Source organism: Oncorhynchus mykiss, chromosome 25, assembly GCF_057628025.1.
Source record: "Oncorhynchus mykiss isolate SJ-2025 chromosome 25, ASM5762802v1, whole genome shotgun sequence".
Classification (NCBI taxonomy): domain Eukaryota; kingdom Metazoa; phylum Chordata; class Actinopteri; order Salmoniformes; family Salmonidae; genus Oncorhynchus; species Oncorhynchus mykiss.
In genome coordinates, this window is record NC_143046.1 from 50,688,231 (window position 1) to 50,706,278 (window position 18,048).

The following is an 18,048-nucleotide window of genomic DNA, read 5'->3' on the forward strand; positions in this document are numbered from 1 at the left end:
TGTGAGAGCTAGGTACTTGAGTCCACACACTTATAAATATCAAAGGTGTTTTTCAAAGGAAGGACATTCCTTGAGGACAGGATCAAAGTATTTGCCTCAGGGCACCTGTAATTATTACGTTATACTTTTCAGAGATGATCAAAGATAAATACCTAGCCTACTGACAAAACTAACAGAACAATATAAAATCAAACTTTATTTGTCACATGCGCCAAATACATCAAATCTAGACCTTACAGTGAAATGCTTACTTACAAGCCCTTAACCAACAGTGCCGTTCAAGAAGAGTTAAGAAAATATTTACCAAATAAACTAAAGTAACACAATAAAATAACAATAACGAGGCTATATACATGGGGTACCGGTACCAAGTCAGTGTGTGGGAGTACAGGTTAGTTGAGGTAATTTGTACAAAGTGAAGTGACTTTGCATAGATAATAAACAGCGAGTAGCAGTAGTGTACAAAACAAATGGGGGGGGGTGTCAATGTAAATAGACCGGTGGTCATTTGATTAATTGTTCAGCAGTCTTATGGCTTGGGGTAGAAGCTGTTAAGGAGCCATTTGGTCCTAGACTTGGTGCTCCGGTACCACTTGCTGTGCGGTAGCAGAGAAAAGTCTATGACTTAGGTGACTGGAGTCTCTAACAATTTGGCTTGGCCCCAGTGATGTACTGGGCCGTACGCACTACCCTCTGTAGCACCTTACGGTCAGATGCCGAGCATTTGCCATACCAGGCAGTGATGCAACCGGTCAGGATGCTCTCGATGGTGCAGCTGTAGAACTTTTGGAGGATCTGGGGACCCATGCCAAATCTTTTCAGTCTCCTGAGGGGAAAAAAGGTTTTGTTGTGCCCTCTTCACAACTGTCTGGTGTGTTTGGACCATGATAGATGATTGGTGATGTGGACACCAAGGAACTTGAAACTCTTGACCTGCTCCACTACAGCCCTGTCGATGTTAATGGAGAGCTGTTCGGCCCGTCTTTTCCTGTAGTCCACGATCAGCTCCTTTGTCTTGCTCACACTGGGCGAGAGGTTGTTGTCCTGGCACCACACTGCCAGCTCCCTATAGGCTGTCTCATCATTGTCGGTGATCAGGCCTACCATTGCTGTGTCATCAGCAAAGTTAATGATGGTGTTGGAGTCGTGTTTGGCCACGCAGTCGTGGATGAACAGGGAGTACAGGAGGGGACTAAGTACACACCCCTGAGGGGCCCCAGTGATGTTTAGTTTTTATATATTTTTTTATTTCACCTTTAACCAGGTAGGCTAGTTGAGAACAAGTTCTCATTTACAACTGCAACCTGGCCAAGATCAAGCAAAGCAGTGTGACACAACAACAACACAGAGTTACACATGGAATAAACAAACATACAGTCAATAATACAGACCCTCCAATTTGACACACTGAACTCTTTCTGAGAAGTAGTTGGTGAACCAGGCGTGGCAGTCATTTGAGAAACCAAGGCTGTTGAGTCTGCCAATAAGAATGTGGTGATTGACAGAGTCGAAGGCCATGGCCAGGTCGATGAATGCAGCTGCACAGTATTGTCTCTTTTCGATGGCGGTTATGATATCATTTAGGACCTTGAGCGTGGCTGAGGTGCACCCATGACCAGCTCGGAAACCAGATTGCATAGCGGAGAAGGTTTGGTGGGATTTTAAATGGTCGGTTATCTGTTTGTTAACTTGGCTTTCGAAGACCTTAGAAAGGCAGGGTAGGATAGATATACAGTGGGGCAAAAAAGTATTTAGTCAGCCACCAATTGTGCAAGTTCCCCCACTTAAAAAGATGAGAGAGGCCTGTAATTTTCATCATAGGTACACTTCAACTATGACAGACAAAATGAGAAGAAAAAAATCCAGAAAATCACATTGTAGGATTTGTAATGAATTTATTTGCAAATAATGGTGGAAAATAAGTATTTGGTCAATAACAAAAGTTTATCAATACTTTGTTATATACCCTTTGTTGGCAATGACCGAGGTCAAATGTTTTCTGTAAGTCTTCACAAGGTTTTCACACTGTTGCTGGTATTTTGGCCCATTCCTACATGCAGATCTCCTCTAGAGCAGTGATGTTTTGGGGCTGTTGCTGGGCAACACAGACTTTCAACTCCCTCCAAAGATTTTCTATGGGGTTGAGATCTGGAGACTGGCTAGGCCACTCCAGGACCTTGAAATGCTTCTTACAGGCTAGTAATAGGGGTTGCAACAATTTCAGCGGATAATTTTAGAAAGAGAGGGTCCAGATTGTCTAGCCCGACTGATTTGTAGGGGTCCAGATTTTGCAGCGCTTTCAGAACCTCAGCTATCTGGATTTGGTTGAAGGAGAAATGGGGAGGCTTGGGCAAGTTGCTGTGGGGGGTGCAGGGCTGTTGACCGGGGTAGGGGTAGCCAGGTGGAAAGCATGGCCAGCCGTAGAAAAATTTGTTTCCTCAGTGTAGTGGGCCGCTGAGAGGAGGTGCTCTTTTTGTCTATGGACCTTACAGTGTCCCAGAACGTTTTGGAGTTCGTGCTACAGGATGCAAATTTATGTTTGAAAAAGCTAGCCTTTTGCTTTCCTAACTGCCTGTGTATATTGGTTCCCTGAAAAGGTTTGAGGATCAGCGTGGCAGACGTGTTGTTGCCTATCCTTACCACCTTGGGGCGGTCAGTCAGGAAGTCTAGGATCCAGTTGCAGAGGGAGGTGTTTAATCCCAGGGTCCTTAACTTCGTAATGAGCTTCGTGGGCACTATGGTGTTGAACGCTGAGCTGTCGTCAGGGAATAGCATTCTCACATAGGTGTTTCTTTTGTCCAGGTGGGAAAGGCCAGTGTGCAGTGCGATTGAGATTGCGTCATCTGTGGATCTTTTGGGGCGGTATGCGAATTGGAGTGGGTCTAGGGTATCCGGGAGGATGCTGTTGATGTGAGCCATGACCAGCCTTCAAAGCACTTCATGGCTACTGACGTGAGTGGTAGTGGGCTATTCTTTCACAGACACTGGACCTGTGTATGCAAATCCTTGTCAACGTTTGAGATATTTAACAGTAAGGCTTTTTGAAATTGGTATCTGGGGTGTGTGTGCGTGTGTGTGGGTGGGAGAGAGAGCGAGTTCGGCACATGCACAGTAAAATTCGAAAAAATAAAATCATGAAACATTTCAAAAGTTTTCATTTTTAGATAAAACTATATAAAATGCAGTGTATTCACATATCACCAAATAATGGATTAAAACACACTGTTTTGTAAAGAAGGTCTACAGTAGCCTCAACAGCACTCTGTAGGGTAGCACCATGGTGTAGCTTGAGGACAGCTAGCTTTCGTCCTCCTCTTGGTACATTGACTTCAATTCAAAACTTAGGAGGCTCATGGTTCTCACCCCCTTCCATAGATTTACACAGTTATTATGACAACTTACAGAGGACGTCTTCCTACCTATCAGAGGTCTTGTAGCATGAACTGACATGTTGTCCACCCAATCAAAGGATCAGAGAATAATCTAGTACTGAAAGCATAAGCTACAGCTAGCTAGCACTGCAGTAGATAAAATATGGTCAGTAGGCTCAAAGAGAGAGAAAGACAACACCAGTCTCAATGTCAACAGTGAAGAGGCGACTCCGGGATGCTGGCCTTCTAGGCAGAGTTCCTCTGCCCAGTGTCTGTGTTCTTTTGCCTATCTTACTTTTTTTTATTGGCCAATCTGAGATATGGCTTTTTCTTTGCAACTCTGCCTAGAAGGCCCGCATCCCGGAGTTGACTCTTCACTGTTGACGTTGAGACTGGTGTTTTGCGGGTACTATTTAACCTATCTAGGACTGGGGAACCCCGTACCGCTAGCCGAAACCTTGCCAACAGCTAATGAAATTGCAAGGCACCAAATACAAATCAACAGAAATCTCATTAATCAAATTTCTAAAACATACAAGTATTAGGCACCATTTTGAAGATAAAATTATTGTTAATCCAGCCACAGTGTCTGATTTCAAAAATGCTTTACAGCAAAAGCTCCACAAACGATTATGTTAGGTCACCACCAAGCCACAGAAAAACCCAGCCATTTTTCCAGCCAAAGAGAGGAGTCACAAAAAGCACAAATAGAGATAAATGAATCACTAACCTTTGATGATCTTCATCAGATGACACTGATAGGACTTCATGTTACACAATACATGTATGTTTTGTTCGATAAAGTGCATATTTCTATCCAAAAATCTCATTTTACATTGGTGTGTTATGTTCAGTAGTTCAAAAACATGCTGTGATATTGCAGAGCCACATGAATTCACAGAAATACTCATTATAAATGTTGATGAAAATTCAAGTGTTATGCATGGAACTTTAGATACACATCTCCTTACAACAACCGCTGTGTTAGATTTAAAAAAAACTTTACGGAAAAAGCATAATCTGAGTATGGCGCTCAGAGCCCAAACCAGCCAAAATAAATATCCGCCATGTTGCGCAGTCAACAGTAGTCATAAATAGCATTATAAATATTCACTTACCTTTGATCTTCATCAGAATGCACTCCCAGGAATCGCAGTTCCACAATAAATGTATGTTTTGTTCGATAATGTCCATAATTTATGTCCATTCATGTCCAAATAGCTTCTTTTGTTAGAGCGTTTGGTAAACAAATCCAAAAGCGCGTTCAGGTCCAGTTGGACGAAAAGTTCAAAAAGTTATATTACAGGTTGAAGAAACTTGTCAAACTAAGGATAGAATCAATCTTTAGGATGTTTTTATCATAAATGTTCAATAATGTTCCAACCGGAGAATTCCATTGTTTGTAGAAAAGCAATGGAACGAGAGATACCTCTCATGTGAAATGCATGTGACTGAGAACGAGGCTGCTCCCAGACCCCTTAGTCAAACAGCTCTCATCCGGCCCCCCTTCACAGGAGAAGCCTGAAACAACATTCTAAAGACGGTTGACATCTAGTGAAAGCCTTATGAAGTGCAAAATAACCCGTATCCCACTGTGAATTCGATTGGGGCTGAGTTCAAAAACTACAAACCTCAGATTTCCCACTTCCTGTTTGGATGGTTTCTCAGGGTTTTGCCTGCCATATGAGTTATGTTATACTCACATACATCATTCAAACAGTTTTAGAAACTTCAGAGTGTCTTCTATCCAATAGTAATAATAATATGCATATATTAGCATCTGGGACTGAGTAGGAGGCAGTTTACTCTGGGCATGCTATTCATCCAAAAGTGAAAATGCTGCCCCCTATTCCAAAGAAGTTAATGCCAGTTGCCAGTTGAGGACTGGTGAGGCATCTGTTTCTAAAACTAGACACTCTAATGTACTTGTCCTCTTGCTGAGTTGTGCATTGAGGCCTCCCACTCCTCTTTCTATTCTGGTTAGAGACAGTTTGCACTGTTCTGTGAAGGGAATAGTACACAGTGTTGTACGAGATCTTCAGTTTCTTGGCAATTTCTCGCATGGAATAGCATTTGATTTCTCAGAACAAGAACAGACTGATGAGTTTCAGGAGAAACTTGTTTCTGGCCATTTTGAGTCTGTAATCGAACCCACAAATGTGGTTGCTCCAGATACTCAACTTGTCTAAAGAAGGCCAGTTTCATTGCTTCTTTAATCAGAACAACAGTTTTTAGCTGTGCTAACATAATTGCAAAAGAGTTTTCAAATGATCAATTAGCCTTTTCAAATGATCAACTTTGATTAGCTAACACAACGTGCCATTGGAACACAGGAGTGATGGTTGCTGATAACGGGCCTCTGTACGCCTTTGTAGATATTCCATTAAAAATCAGCCGTTTCCAGCTACAATAGTCATTTGCAACATTAACATTGTCTACACTGTATTTCTGATCAATGTGATGTCACTTTAATGGACAAAAAATGTTTTTTTTTTCAAAAACAAGGACATTTCTAAGTGACCCCCAACTCTATCATGATGGTTGCTGATAACGGGCCTCTGTACGCCTTTGTAGATATTCCATTAAAAATCAGCCGTTTCCAGCTACAATAGTCATTTGCAACATTAACATTGTCTACACTGTATTTCTGATCAATGTGATGTCACTTTAATGGACAAAAAATGTTTTTTTTTTCAAAAACAAGGACATTTCTAAGTGACCCCCAACTCTATCATGATGGTTGCTGATAACGGGCCTCTGTACGCCTTTGTAGATATTCCATTAAAAATCAGCCGTTTCCAGCTACAATAGTCATTTGCAACATTAACATTGTCTACACTGTATTTCTGATCAATGTGATGTCACTTTAATGGACAAAAAATGTTTTTTTTTTTCAAAAACAAGGACATTTCTAAGTGACCCCCAACTCTATCAATGGGGGAGAGGTCACACTTTAAATAAAAGTAGCTAAAATACGTCGCCTTGTGGTAGCTTTGAGTAGGACTCTAAAAAAGTCGATAGCACGCTGGCTGAGAGAAACTGACAGAGGCAGAAATGAAAGGGAGAGGGAGGGAGAGCTTGAGATAGAGGGATCGAAAAGAGAGATATTTTTCTTTTCCCTATCTCTTTCTGATCTAATTGGCCCATCGGGAGCAGGGGCAAGTGTTCAGTAGGCAGGACCCGTTTGCAGCTGCACTGTCTATAATTGGCAATCCTCCACGAGTGAAACCACAGTCACGAAATTCGACCAAAACCACCCCAAAACAAATCAAACCCCTCAGAGCTCAAATCAAACCCCATCATGTTATATGGAGCAGGAGACGCGAACTTGGAGTTGAACTGATGTCCGACAGAGAGAGAAGCAGGAGCTACATGAGCCTTTCATTGACAACCTGTTCAGTGAGACGAGCGCATCTAAGCCGTGCGTTTTTTGGCCACGGTGTCCGTCACATCGTTCTCCGTTTGTGCACATATTTCTACTGGAAAACAGTAGGATACTTAGAGACGCGAGAGGAGGAGCGGTGTAGTGTATATGGAGAGCGGGGACTTATTTTGACACCTTATACAGTTTCACATGTTCGAAGATTCCAACAACCTACGTGGGACTGAGAACCGTGTAAAGCAATAAGAGGCGTAACAGAAAAGGCACAGATTCAACGCCGACGGTTGAGAAGCGGAGTGATTTTGGACTGCATGTGCTTATGAGGACTGCTTTGTGCCCTGAAGAATCCCCAACAAATGTTCCAATGCGTTAAAAGTTACCCGGTGGATTTTGATCACAGTTCTACTTTCTTTTGAGAACTGGTCAATTCGATATTTGAACTAAGAAGGCTACGAAACTGGAATACCTAAGTGGGTATACTTAAATTTACAACGCATTTATGGTGAGACATTTTTAAGCGGTCTTATAACGGAATTGGGCTATCTATCGACTCTGAGCCGTGCAAGGGTTCGAAAAATCGGGGTATAGGAGTAGTTTTAAGAAGCTCTGCGGCACTTGGAGTAAGGTAAATATAATTATCAAAAATGTCTGTCCGCGATCCAATTTACTGAGATTGTTAACACTTTCTTATGCATGTTAGTTCAACACAAGAACCTTGACCTGACGCTCCGTCAAAAATAGCTTAGGTATAAACTGGCATAGTGTAGGCTAATAAAGAGGATTCATATAAGAAGCTTTTGGGGGCTACTTTGAGGAGTCTCAAATGTAGAGTCTATTTTGATTGGTTTGGTAGTTTTTTGGTTGCTGCATGGTTCCATGTGTGTTGTTTTGGTGTTCTACAATGTCGAAAATGAGTGGGTGTGTCCAAGCTTTTGACTGGGGCTGTGTGTGTGTGTGTATGTGTGTGTGTACAGGGGATTTTGTGTATTTTGAGAAAAAAAAACAGGTACATGTTTCAGAATTGGTCAATAAATCTCAGCTTGACCACTTAGCTGTTGCATTCACACAAAAACAAAAAAATTTTTTTGTTGTAATTTTCATTATTTATGCAACCAACTGAGAATGTATTTGTACAATTATATTGTTTACAAACAGTGGAGTAAAACAAGCTTATATTTTGGGTTGGACATTGCATCCTATTCTTACTCTTTTGGTCAATGGCATCAACATAGTGGAAAACCAATGCACCAACCAATCATCCAACTCATGCAAAATCAATGAACAAATAAGTGAAACACCAACATATCTTGGTCCATCTTAGTATGAAAAACAGTATACATTCAGTATGTTTCTTCCACCTATCAAAATTGTGCATGGTATGTACACAGTGTATAAAATGTTATGGACACCTGCTCTTTCCGTGACAGACTGACCAGGTGAAAGCTATGATTCCTTATTGATGTCACTTGTTAAATCTACTTCAATCATTGTAGATAAAGGGAGGAGAAAGGTTAAAAGGATTTTTAAGCCTTGAGACGATTGTGTATGTGGGCCATTTAGAGGGTGAATTGGGGGGGGGGGGGGGGTGCAACCCAATATTTGGAAGATATTCTTAATGTTTAGTACACTCTGTGTAAGTTCAGTATCACTTTTCAGTTAAAATCAGTGGTGTAAAGTACTTAAGTAAAACTACTTTAAAGTACTACTTAAGTCGTTTTTTGGGGTATCTGTACCTGTATCTGTACTATTTACTATTTATATTTTTGACAACTTTTACTTCACTACATTCCTGAAGAAAATGTTATTTTTACTCCATACATTTTTTCTAAGACCGAAAAGTAGTAGTTACATTTGAATGCTTATTAGGACAAGAAAATAGTCAAATTCATGCACTTATCAAGAGAACATCCCCCATCATCTCTACTGCCTCTGATCTGGGGGACTCACTAAACACACATGCTTAGTTTGTAAATTATGTCTGAGTGTTGGAGTATGTCCCTGGCTATGCATAAATTAAAAAACAAGAAAATGGTGCCGTCTGGTTTGCTTAATATAAGGAATTTGAAATGATTTTTACTTTTGAGTATATAGTATATACTTAAGCATATTTTAGAAAATGCATTTTACTTTTAATACTTAAGTATATTTAAAACCAAATACTTTTAGATTTTTTCACTCAATTAGTATTTTACTGGGTGACTCACTTTTACTTGTCATTTTCTATTAAAAGGTATCTTGCCTCCCAGGTGTTGCAGTGGTCTAGGGCACTGCAGCGCTAGCTGTGACACCAGAGACTCTGGGTTCGCTCTCTGTCGCAGCTGGCCGTGACTGGGAGGTCCGTGGAGGGATGCACAATTGGCCTAGCGTTGTACATTCACACAAATTACATTCACACAAATTACTTTCATAATAACAAAGAACAAATGTGTGTGCCTGAGGGGACAATATTTTTCATAAAGCCAAAAGGGGCGAGAAACACATGAATATAGGTGAACAATTTGCACTAATGTGTAAATTAACATACTGTAGATGATGAAACATATTCCCTTTTGCTTATAAGATGAACCGCTATGGTGACAAATATTGACCATCTAAACCATGTGACCTCACTGGCTGTAGAAGTGTTCTCCCTAACCAGTCTCTCAACAGCTCTCTGACAGAGCTCCATCCTCACTGGGTCCTCAGAGGATAGGATGGCTGGGTAGAGATGAAGGGACGGAAGCATGATTGGATCAATCATTCAACATGTCAGTCAAATACAGAGAGCATTGATAAGTGTAAATGTACATCTCCGACCCATACAGTACATGGAGAGACCTATACAGTACATTCGGAAATTATTCAGACCCCTTGACTTTTTCCACATTTTGTTACGTTACAACCTTATTAAATTATTTTTTCCCTCATCAATCTACCCACAATACCCCATAATTACAAAGCAAAAACAGGTTTAAAATTGTTTGCAAATGTATAGAAAAAAAATTAAAAACTATACCTTATTTACATATGTATTCAGACCCTTTTCTATGAGACTTGAAATTGAGCTCAGGTGCATCCTGTTTCCATTGAGCATCTTTGAGATGTTTCTACGACTTGATTGGAGTCCACCTGTGGTAAATTCAATTGATTGGACATGATTTGGAAAGGCACACACCTGTCTATACAAGGTCCCACAGTTGACAGCGCATGTCAATATTTTTCATAAAGCCAAAAGGGGTGAGAAATACATGAATGTAGATGAACAATTTGCACTAATGTAGATGATAGAACATATTCCCTTTTGCTTACGAGATGAACCCGCTATGGTGACAAATATTGACGATCTAAACCATGTTTTGTTCTATGAGATAATCTTTATTATATAATCATAAAAAGCACATAAAGGGGTGGCAGGGTAGCCTAGTGGTTAGAGTGTTGGGCTAGTAACCGAAAGGTTGCAAGTTCAAATCCCCGAGCTGACAAGGTACAAATCTCTCGTTAACCCACTGTTCCTAGGCCGTCATTGAAATTAAGAATTTGTTCTTAACTGACTTGCCTAGTTAAATAATGGTACAAAAAAATAAAGGCTTCATAATTCATAAAGGTTAAGTATAAGATTTCCTAAGCCTGTGTTAACCTCAGACCTTGTTTTCGGCATTTATCCCCATAGGAATGGCTGAACTAACCAGACGTAACTCATGTCCGTTTTTTTAAGGACTAAAAGCTGCCGAGCTCTATATCATGCCTTCTTAACTGCCCGTGGGAAGATTAATTAAGTTGTAATGATTTTAATTCAATATAAAACTTCTGTCTCACAGACAACATTATATTAATAAATGTAGTGTATAACAAAATGTATTACAGAGTGTTAGGGGTTTTGATTATGCTATCTCTTACCTATCCAGCTCTGAGTCATCTCCTGATTTCTGGGCAACTGAATCACCCTTACATAATACTGCCTGAGAGGGTACAGTCTGCCCTTTGACCTCTCGAGGAAGATACAATCTGTCATCATGTGGCTCCGTTTCTATGTCAATCAGTGAGAGCAGCTCCTTGATCTCCTCCTCCTGAGGGAAAGAAAGACTGAACACACATGAGAAGGAAGTCATAGCCTACTGTAGGGGTGCCCCTCAATAGTCTACAGTGGCTTCCTCTATCTCCTTTCTTTCTTTCTTGCACTGATCTGATATGGAGATAGGTGTATTATGGTATTTGTTTTCACACGTCCAGTTCATTCAGATCAGTATGAGCAGAGAACAGAATATATTGACAGTGAGCCACTTCAGACTATTGTGATGCACCCAAAACCTTGGGTAAGGTGCCAAACTGTACTGTACCTCCAATTTGAGCTTGGCTCTGATGTCCATGCAGGAGCAGAGACACTTCCCCACCACCATGCCCCTCACACACACTACGCTGCTGTCCATGTGGCTCTGAATCTCTTCCAGCATGAACTGCAGCAGCTCTGACAGGGGAAAAGACATGAGGGTCATCATTATTAGGCACCAAACAGAAGAAAACAGACTTCAACAAGGCAGGACTACATGGATACTTTCCATAACAAAACACACAGTCGTTTTCCTCTGAAAAACATTTTTCAATACAACCCGGAGGCGGAGAGGTCAAAAAGTAGTGTGAACAGCTCTGATCATGTGACAATACTATGCCGTAGTGTTGGGGGTGTAATTGAGCTCTGCATCACTCTGTAGTTCCACATACAGCAGCAGACCCCAGCTCACATAGAGCTGCTGCTCCCGAAGGGGTCTGCCTCAGGCCTGGCACAGTGACCGCAGCACCTGGACATACACACAATCAACAACATTGTCATAAATACACATATCATCACAACACTAAAGACTTCGGTGTACACTCACCTGTACAAGTTCATTCCCAAACACAATTCTGGGAATGAAGTTGAATGAATGACTGACTGCCCAGTTCAACGTCTCACCTCATACTTGTATTGGAGCAGCAGTAGTTTATGGGTGATGACAAACACAGGCTTTTTGTTCTTTAACACCAGGTTCCCCATGATCCTGGTCCTCTTTCAGGCCTAGAGGAAAAATAACACTTACATTACGAGAGAAAGAGATGCAGACAGTTTGACACCTTTTTATAACCTCTAGCTATCTCCCCTTCCCTTCCCTTTTGACAGCCTGCACCAGCCCAGTGAATACGCTCTCCAGCAGCTTCCAGCACACCCTCTCTGCCACACCTCTTGCAGGAGGAAAGGCAAGGGGCCAGTACATCAAACACTAACCCTGCAGAAAGAGACACACGATTATGTAACTCTTCTGATGAATGGAAAAGTGTTGCAGTTCACAATCATCAATGCAGGAGGAACACGTTTGATGCAGCCTTGATTACCACTGTGTCCCTGAACACAAGCCTTCCTCAGTCCATGTGCCACAAAAGTCAGCGAGCAGTCTTTTCCATCTGGTAACAACAATGTATTAACAGAACACAATAACATACAGTTTATTTGGAAAGTATTCAGACCCTTTCACTTTTTCCACATTTTGTTACATTACAGCCTTAATAAAAAATGGCTTAAATCGTTTACCCCCTCATCAATCTACACATAATAACGCATAATGACAAAGCAAAAACGGGTTTCTAACAGCAAAAACTGAAATATTATATTTACATAAGCATTCAGACCCTTTACTCAGTACTATGTTGACGCACCTTTGGCAGCAATTACAGCCTTGAGTGTTCTTGGGTATTACGCTACAAGCTTGGCACACTTGTATTTGGGGCTCTTCTCCCATTCTTCTCTGCAGATCCTCTCAAGCTCTGTCAGGTTGGATGGGGAGAGCTGCTGCACAACTATTTTCAGGTCTCTCCAGAGATGTTCGATCGGGTTCATGTTTGGTCTCTGGCTGGGCCACTCAAGGACCTTCGGAGACTTGTCCCGAAGCCACTCCTGCGTTGTCTTGGCTGTGTGCTTAAGGTCATTGTCCTGTTTGAAGGTGAACCTTCGTCCCAGTCTGAGGTCCTGAGTGCTCTGGAGCAGGTTTTTATCAAGGACCTTTAAAAAAAATCTAAATTCGTTTTTTTTGTCAGAAATGTTTTCTTGAACATGTGCACTTTCATGTGCTTTAATAACTAACTTTTATGGCATCTGTAAATACCAATGCATTTGTTAAATTAGGAGCCTAGTTGGTTAAGCCACAGAAAAATCCGGCATCCTTTCCGTCTAGCCATGATTTACTGAGAGAATGAATGGGCTGGACATTCCCGAGAGATGAGTTTCAACACCGGTTGAATATGGCAGGTGTCAATAAACGTCGTCAAAAAAGCTCATTACAGTAAATTGTTGTCAGGAGCACAGTTACAGTCACCAACACTCTGGATAACATGAAAACAGCCTAACCAACTCTGCTAGGGCGAGTAAAATGGTCAGAATTTGGGTGGGGGCTAAAGGTGTGGATGTTTCTTATGATATTGCACTCGGTCAGTGTGAACCAGAGTGACTTGACACAACAACGGGACAAGCAAGCTGTAAATACAAAACGGAAACAACACAGGACTTCTTATTTAATTAAATGGGTTGCAGCCTGCCGTGAAGCTTTAATCCATGTAACATTAACGTGTACGGGTAAGAGTCTAGTTACTGTACGTTTCTAATTTAGTCAGTTGTTTTCATTGGAAGTTAAAGCTTGCTGTTAGTTAGCTAGCAAGCCACCCATCGAACCTCAGCTAGCTAACATTGAACCTACTATGTTTGGTTAACTTTAGCTAGCTATGACAATCGGTTTCAATTGTCAGTACTCTTATGGTTTGGGATTATAGTTAATTATTTAGCTAGCTAACGTTACATTTCTAAACAAAATACCCCAAATTAAAGCTTGCTGTTAGATGGCTGGCTTGCTAACTAACATTAATTTACGTGTATGAACTGTGTGTAACGTTAATGATGTTCTCAGAATGCCATTTCGCATGGCTAGTTATAGCCTAATGTTAGCTAGATAACATAGAACCTATTTTGTTAACTTTAGCTCTCTATGACAGTCGGTTTGCATTGCTAGCCTAGTACTCAATGGTTAATTGTTTAGCTGGCTAGCTAGCTACATGTCTAAACAAAACACCCCAAATCAAAGCTTGCTGTTAGCTAGCTAGCTGACGTTAGATGAATTATGTGTAGTGATATCTCAGAATGCCATTTCGCATCTATTGTATAGTAATGCTAAAATATTTGTACATGGAATTTGTCTTTCAGCATCAATAGGACACACCTGACAATCCTCCACCAGTCATACAAAGAGAATGGTCTAATGCCTCCCATCAAAAAGAGAGCTGGGCCAACCAAGCACAGGTTACACCTGAAGCATGAGGACTTGCAGCTAGTGGTGAACTTCATCAACAACTACGCAGAGGATAATGCAATAGTATTACCTGGACGCCACTCAGGACACAAACACTTTGGTGGAAAGCTGCTGCCATCTCATATGACAAAAGCAGCAGTGTGGCGTCTCTACAAGGATTCGATGACAACACTTGGTATGTAAAGCATAAACATGTTTTGATTATTTAATTTACCTCCAACATGATTGGCACTACTTTTATTGATCTCACTTTATTTATGTATTTTCCAGAAGCTGTTAAGTCAGCCAAGCTGAAGAAGCAAGAGAAGGATCTCCAGCTTGTTCAGTGAGCAGTCTGTCTACCAGAAGATGGCTGCTGACTGCAAGACCACCTGTCAAGACCTGCAGTTGTCTCTGGGGGCCCCTACTGAACCAGCAAGCAAAGACATCATGATGCATTACAGCTTTTATTTTGCTCAACAAGTAAGCAACATTTCCTATTTTATATACTGATTAAGGACATAGATATGCACTCATAAAAACAAAACAAAAAACATGTATGTATGTGGGAGGCAGGCAAATACATTTCACTTAGCTGTGTAAATACAGACTGACAGGAGTGAGACAATGAATTGTAATTTATCTTACTGGTCTTTTGTTGTTTGCATGTGCACTTTCCTTCTGACCCTATGCAGCCAGGTCCCATCTACTTATTAACTCCTCGCAAGTGTGTCTTGTTTGGTGTCTGCTGTGAAGGAATACCACAAGTCAACTACTTGATTGAGGAAGGCACGTCATCCAGCAAAGGCAGCAGCGCAGTTATCAACTACATGCACCATTTCTTCACCAACTACGGAGTTGGGGAAACAAGTCTGGACCTGAATTGTGATAACTGCAGTGGACAAAACAAGAACATGTTTGTGCTCTGGTATTGTGCCTGGCGAACCATGCACAAGCTCCACCACAGTTTGGACCTTCACTGCCTGATCACAGGCCACACCATGTTTGCCCTGACTGGTGCTTGGACCTCCTCAAGACCAGAGTGAACACTTTGTCTGAGATTGATGGTGTTGTGAAGGACAGCACTGTGACAGGGGTCAACATCCCACCTCTGGTTGGACTGGAGGATGGTACGCTGCTGGTGGAAAGCTACGGCTGGCAACAACACCTGACTCTGTACCACAGATCAAGCAGTACCAGCACTTCAGGTGAAAATCATTTTCATTGCATTGTATGAGGTTATTCTTCTTATATAAACTTGGGAGGTGAATTGATGTTGTAATGTCTTCAGATTTTGTTGTTCCCTGTTTTCCAGCTTCGATGCTCTGGAGACTGGTGTTGTCGCAATGCTGACACCCTTCCTCCCATAGATGGCCTGCCTGTACATGCACCACCTAAACTGGACACAACCTGACAAACATATCTTTTTGAGAAGATTGGGGAGTTTTGCGACTAAGGCTATGGACATCAATATGCCCTGCACCGTAGTCGGAGGCAGGACAAACAGGCTCTCCGAATATAGATTCCCGTGTTCATGCGTGGTTTGGACGGACCAGTCATCAGCACTATCTGCAGTGCCTCTATTCACGACTCTCTCCTAACACGCACGCCATGTTGCTGCTACTGTTTTATTTTATTCTGCTTCCACTTTACCCCTGATTGTATGCATATAACTACTCATCTATCACTGATATTGCTCTTGTGCATACTGTATATTATTTGATTGATATTGACACTATCTATTTCTGAAAATGCAAGTAACCATTTGACTGTATCGTTTACATCTTCTGTAGAGACCCATCCACTTAGCAAGACTTAGCAAAATATTGATATATAAAATTAATTTTGACGTGTGGTCGTAACATGATTTTGTGACATACCACAATATCATGTGACCGTATCAAGTGTTCACCACATAAATATATGGTGCATGTATCTGTATATGTACTGGACATGTGCACCTCACTCAGGTTGCATGGCCTTAACCTATGTATGGAATACTATGTGATAAGTGTGTGTGTAACAGTATATAAAGTATGCTAATGAATGGATGTGAAGGCATTTGGGCATTGGTGTAAAAATACACTGCTCAAAAAAATAAAGGGAACACTGAAATAACACATCCTAGATCTGAATGAATGAAATATTCTTATTAAGTACTTGGTGGATGGAGCGAGAAATGAAGTCCCAGATGTGCTCAATTGGATTCAGGTCTGGGGAACGGGCGAGCCAGTCCATAGCATCAATGCTTTCCTCTTGCAGGAACTTCTGACACACTCCAGCCACATGAGTTCTAGTATTGTCTTGCATTAGGAGGAACCCAGGGCCAACCGCACCAGCATATGGTCTCACAAGGGGTCTGATGATCTCATCTCGGTACCTAATGGCAGTCAGGCTACCTCTGGCGAGCACATGGAGAGCTGTGCGGCCCCCCAAAGAAATGCCACCCCACACCATGACTGACCCACCGCCAAACCGGTCATGCTGGAGGATGTTGCAGGCAGCAGAACGTTCTCCACGGCGTCTCCAGACTGTCACGTCTGTCACATGTGCTCAGTGTGAACCTGCTTTCATCTGTGAAGAGCACAGGGCGCCAGTGGCGAATTTGCCAATCTTGGTGTTCTCTGGCAAATGCCAAACGTCCTGCACGGTGTTGGGCTGTAATCACAACCCCCACCTGTGGATGTCGGACCCTCATACCACCCTCATGGAGTCTGTTTCTCCATCCGTTTGAGCAGACACATGCACATTTGTGGCCTGCTGGAGGTCATTTTGCAGGGCTCTGGCAGTGCTCCACCTGCTCCTCCTTGCACAAAGGCGGAGGTAGCGGTCCTGCTGCTGGGTTGTTGCCCTCCTACGGCCTCCTCCACGTCTCCTGATGTACTGGCCTGTCTCCTGGTTGCGCCTCCATGCTCTGGACACTACGCTGACAGACACAGCAAACCTTCTTGCCACAGCTCGCATTGATGTGCCATCCTGGATGAGCTGCACCACCTGAGCCTCTTGTGTGGGTTGTAGACTCCGTCTCATGCTACCACTAGAGTGAAAGCACCGCCAGGATTCAAAAGTGATCAAAACATCAGCCAGGAAGCATAGGAACTTAGAAGTGGTCTGGTCACCACCTGCAGAACCACTCCTTTATTGGGGGTGTCTTGCTAATTGCCTGTAATTTACACCTGTTGTCTATGCCATTTGCACAACAGCATGTGAAATGTATTGTCAATCAGTGTTGCTTCCTAAGTGGACAGTTTGATTTCACAGAAGTGTGATTCACTTGGAGTTACATTGTGTTGTTTAAGTATTCCCTTTATTTTTTTTGAGCAGTGTATTTTAAAGTACTACTTCATCATTTTTGGGGGGTATCTGTACATTACTTTACTATTTATATTTTTGCCAACTTTTACTTCACTACATTCCAAAAGTAAATTAACTTTTTACTCCATACATTTTCCCTGACACCCAACAGTACTTGTTACATTATGATGGGAAAATTGTCTAATTCAAGCACTTATGAAGAGAACATCTCTGCTGCATTTGATCTGGCAGACTCACTAAACACAAATGATTTGTTTGTAAATTGTCTGAGTGTTGTAGTGTGCCCCTGGCTTTCCGTTAATAAAAAATACAATTGGGCCGTCTGGTTTAATAAGGAATTTGAAATTAGTTATACTTTTGATACTAAAGGTCATTTGAGCAATTCTATTTACTTTTGGTACTTAAGTATTTTTACACAAGTAATATTTTACTGGGTGACTTTTACTTCTATCATTTTCTAATAAGATATCTTTACTCCTACTCAAGTATGACAATTCAGTACTTTTTCCACCACTGGATGTGGCTGGGGGTTATAGCATTTCTTTTCACATGACTCATGTCTGGGTAAGCGTAATCTAATATTTCTAAAATATTTTTTATCTAGACACTTTCTGTTTACCTGGTATTTTTCCTTGTTGTAGGCCTACTTTTACCACTTTTAGTCGTAACCTTTACTACACTACTCACTGTTTAG

At 41.6% G+C, this 18,048-nt stretch overlaps 1 protein-coding gene and 1 long non-coding RNA gene across 5 annotated transcripts; one reads left to right on the plus strand and one right to left on the minus strand.

Annotated features, from left to right (window-relative positions):
* Positions 1 to 7,833: 7,833 nt before the first annotated feature.
* On the minus strand, positions 7,834 to 13,007 carry LOC118944340 (uncharacterized). 4 transcript variants are annotated; one of them, XM_090220446.1, is made up of 8 exons: positions 12,421 to 12,763; positions 12,100 to 12,168; positions 11,684 to 11,993; positions 11,452 to 11,528; positions 11,070 to 11,197; positions 10,630 to 10,799; positions 9,749 to 9,861; positions 7,834 to 9,450 (listed from the first exon to the last, which is right to left on the minus strand). In XM_090220446.1, the coding sequence occupies exons 5-7, from the start codon at positions 11,181 to 11,183 to the stop codon at positions 9,840 to 9,842; spliced, it is 306 nt and encodes a 101-aa protein (XP_090076572.1). In that variant the 5' UTR covers positions 11,184 to 11,197; positions 11,452 to 11,528; positions 11,684 to 11,993; positions 12,100 to 12,168; positions 12,421 to 12,763; the 3' UTR covers positions 7,834 to 9,450; positions 9,749 to 9,839. The 4 variants fall into 4 exon arrangements, with proteins under 4 accessions (XP_090076572.1, XP_090076571.1, XP_090076573.1 ...); XM_090220445.1 differs by having other exon boundaries at positions 11,684 to 13,007; XM_090220447.1 differs by lacking the exons at positions 11,684 to 11,993; positions 12,100 to 12,168; positions 12,421 to 12,763 and adding an exon at positions 11,607 to 11,674.
* Positions 12,928 to 17,685, plus strand: LOC118944339 (uncharacterized). The gene is made up of 5 exons (XR_005039582.2): positions 12,928 to 13,333; positions 13,955 to 14,235; positions 14,331 to 14,522; positions 14,735 to 15,247; positions 15,355 to 17,685. It is a non-coding gene; the product is annotated as an uncharacterized LOC118944339 (long non-coding RNA).
* Positions 17,686 to 18,048: the final 363 nt, after the last annotated feature.

Coding starts and splice junctions, on each gene's coding strand:
- LOC118944340 (XM_090220443.1), bottom strand. CDS start 11,228: ATGATGACCCTCATGTCTTTTCCCCTGTCAGAGCTGCTGCAGTTCATG. Junction 10,800..11,069: donor GAGCCAAGCTCAAATTGGAG/GTACAGTACAGT, acceptor TCTTTCCCTCAG/GAGGAGGAGATCAAGGAGCT. Junction 9,862..10,629: donor GATGACTCAGAGCTGGATAG/GTAAGAGATAGC, acceptor AATTTACCACAG/GTGGACTCCAATCAAGTCGT.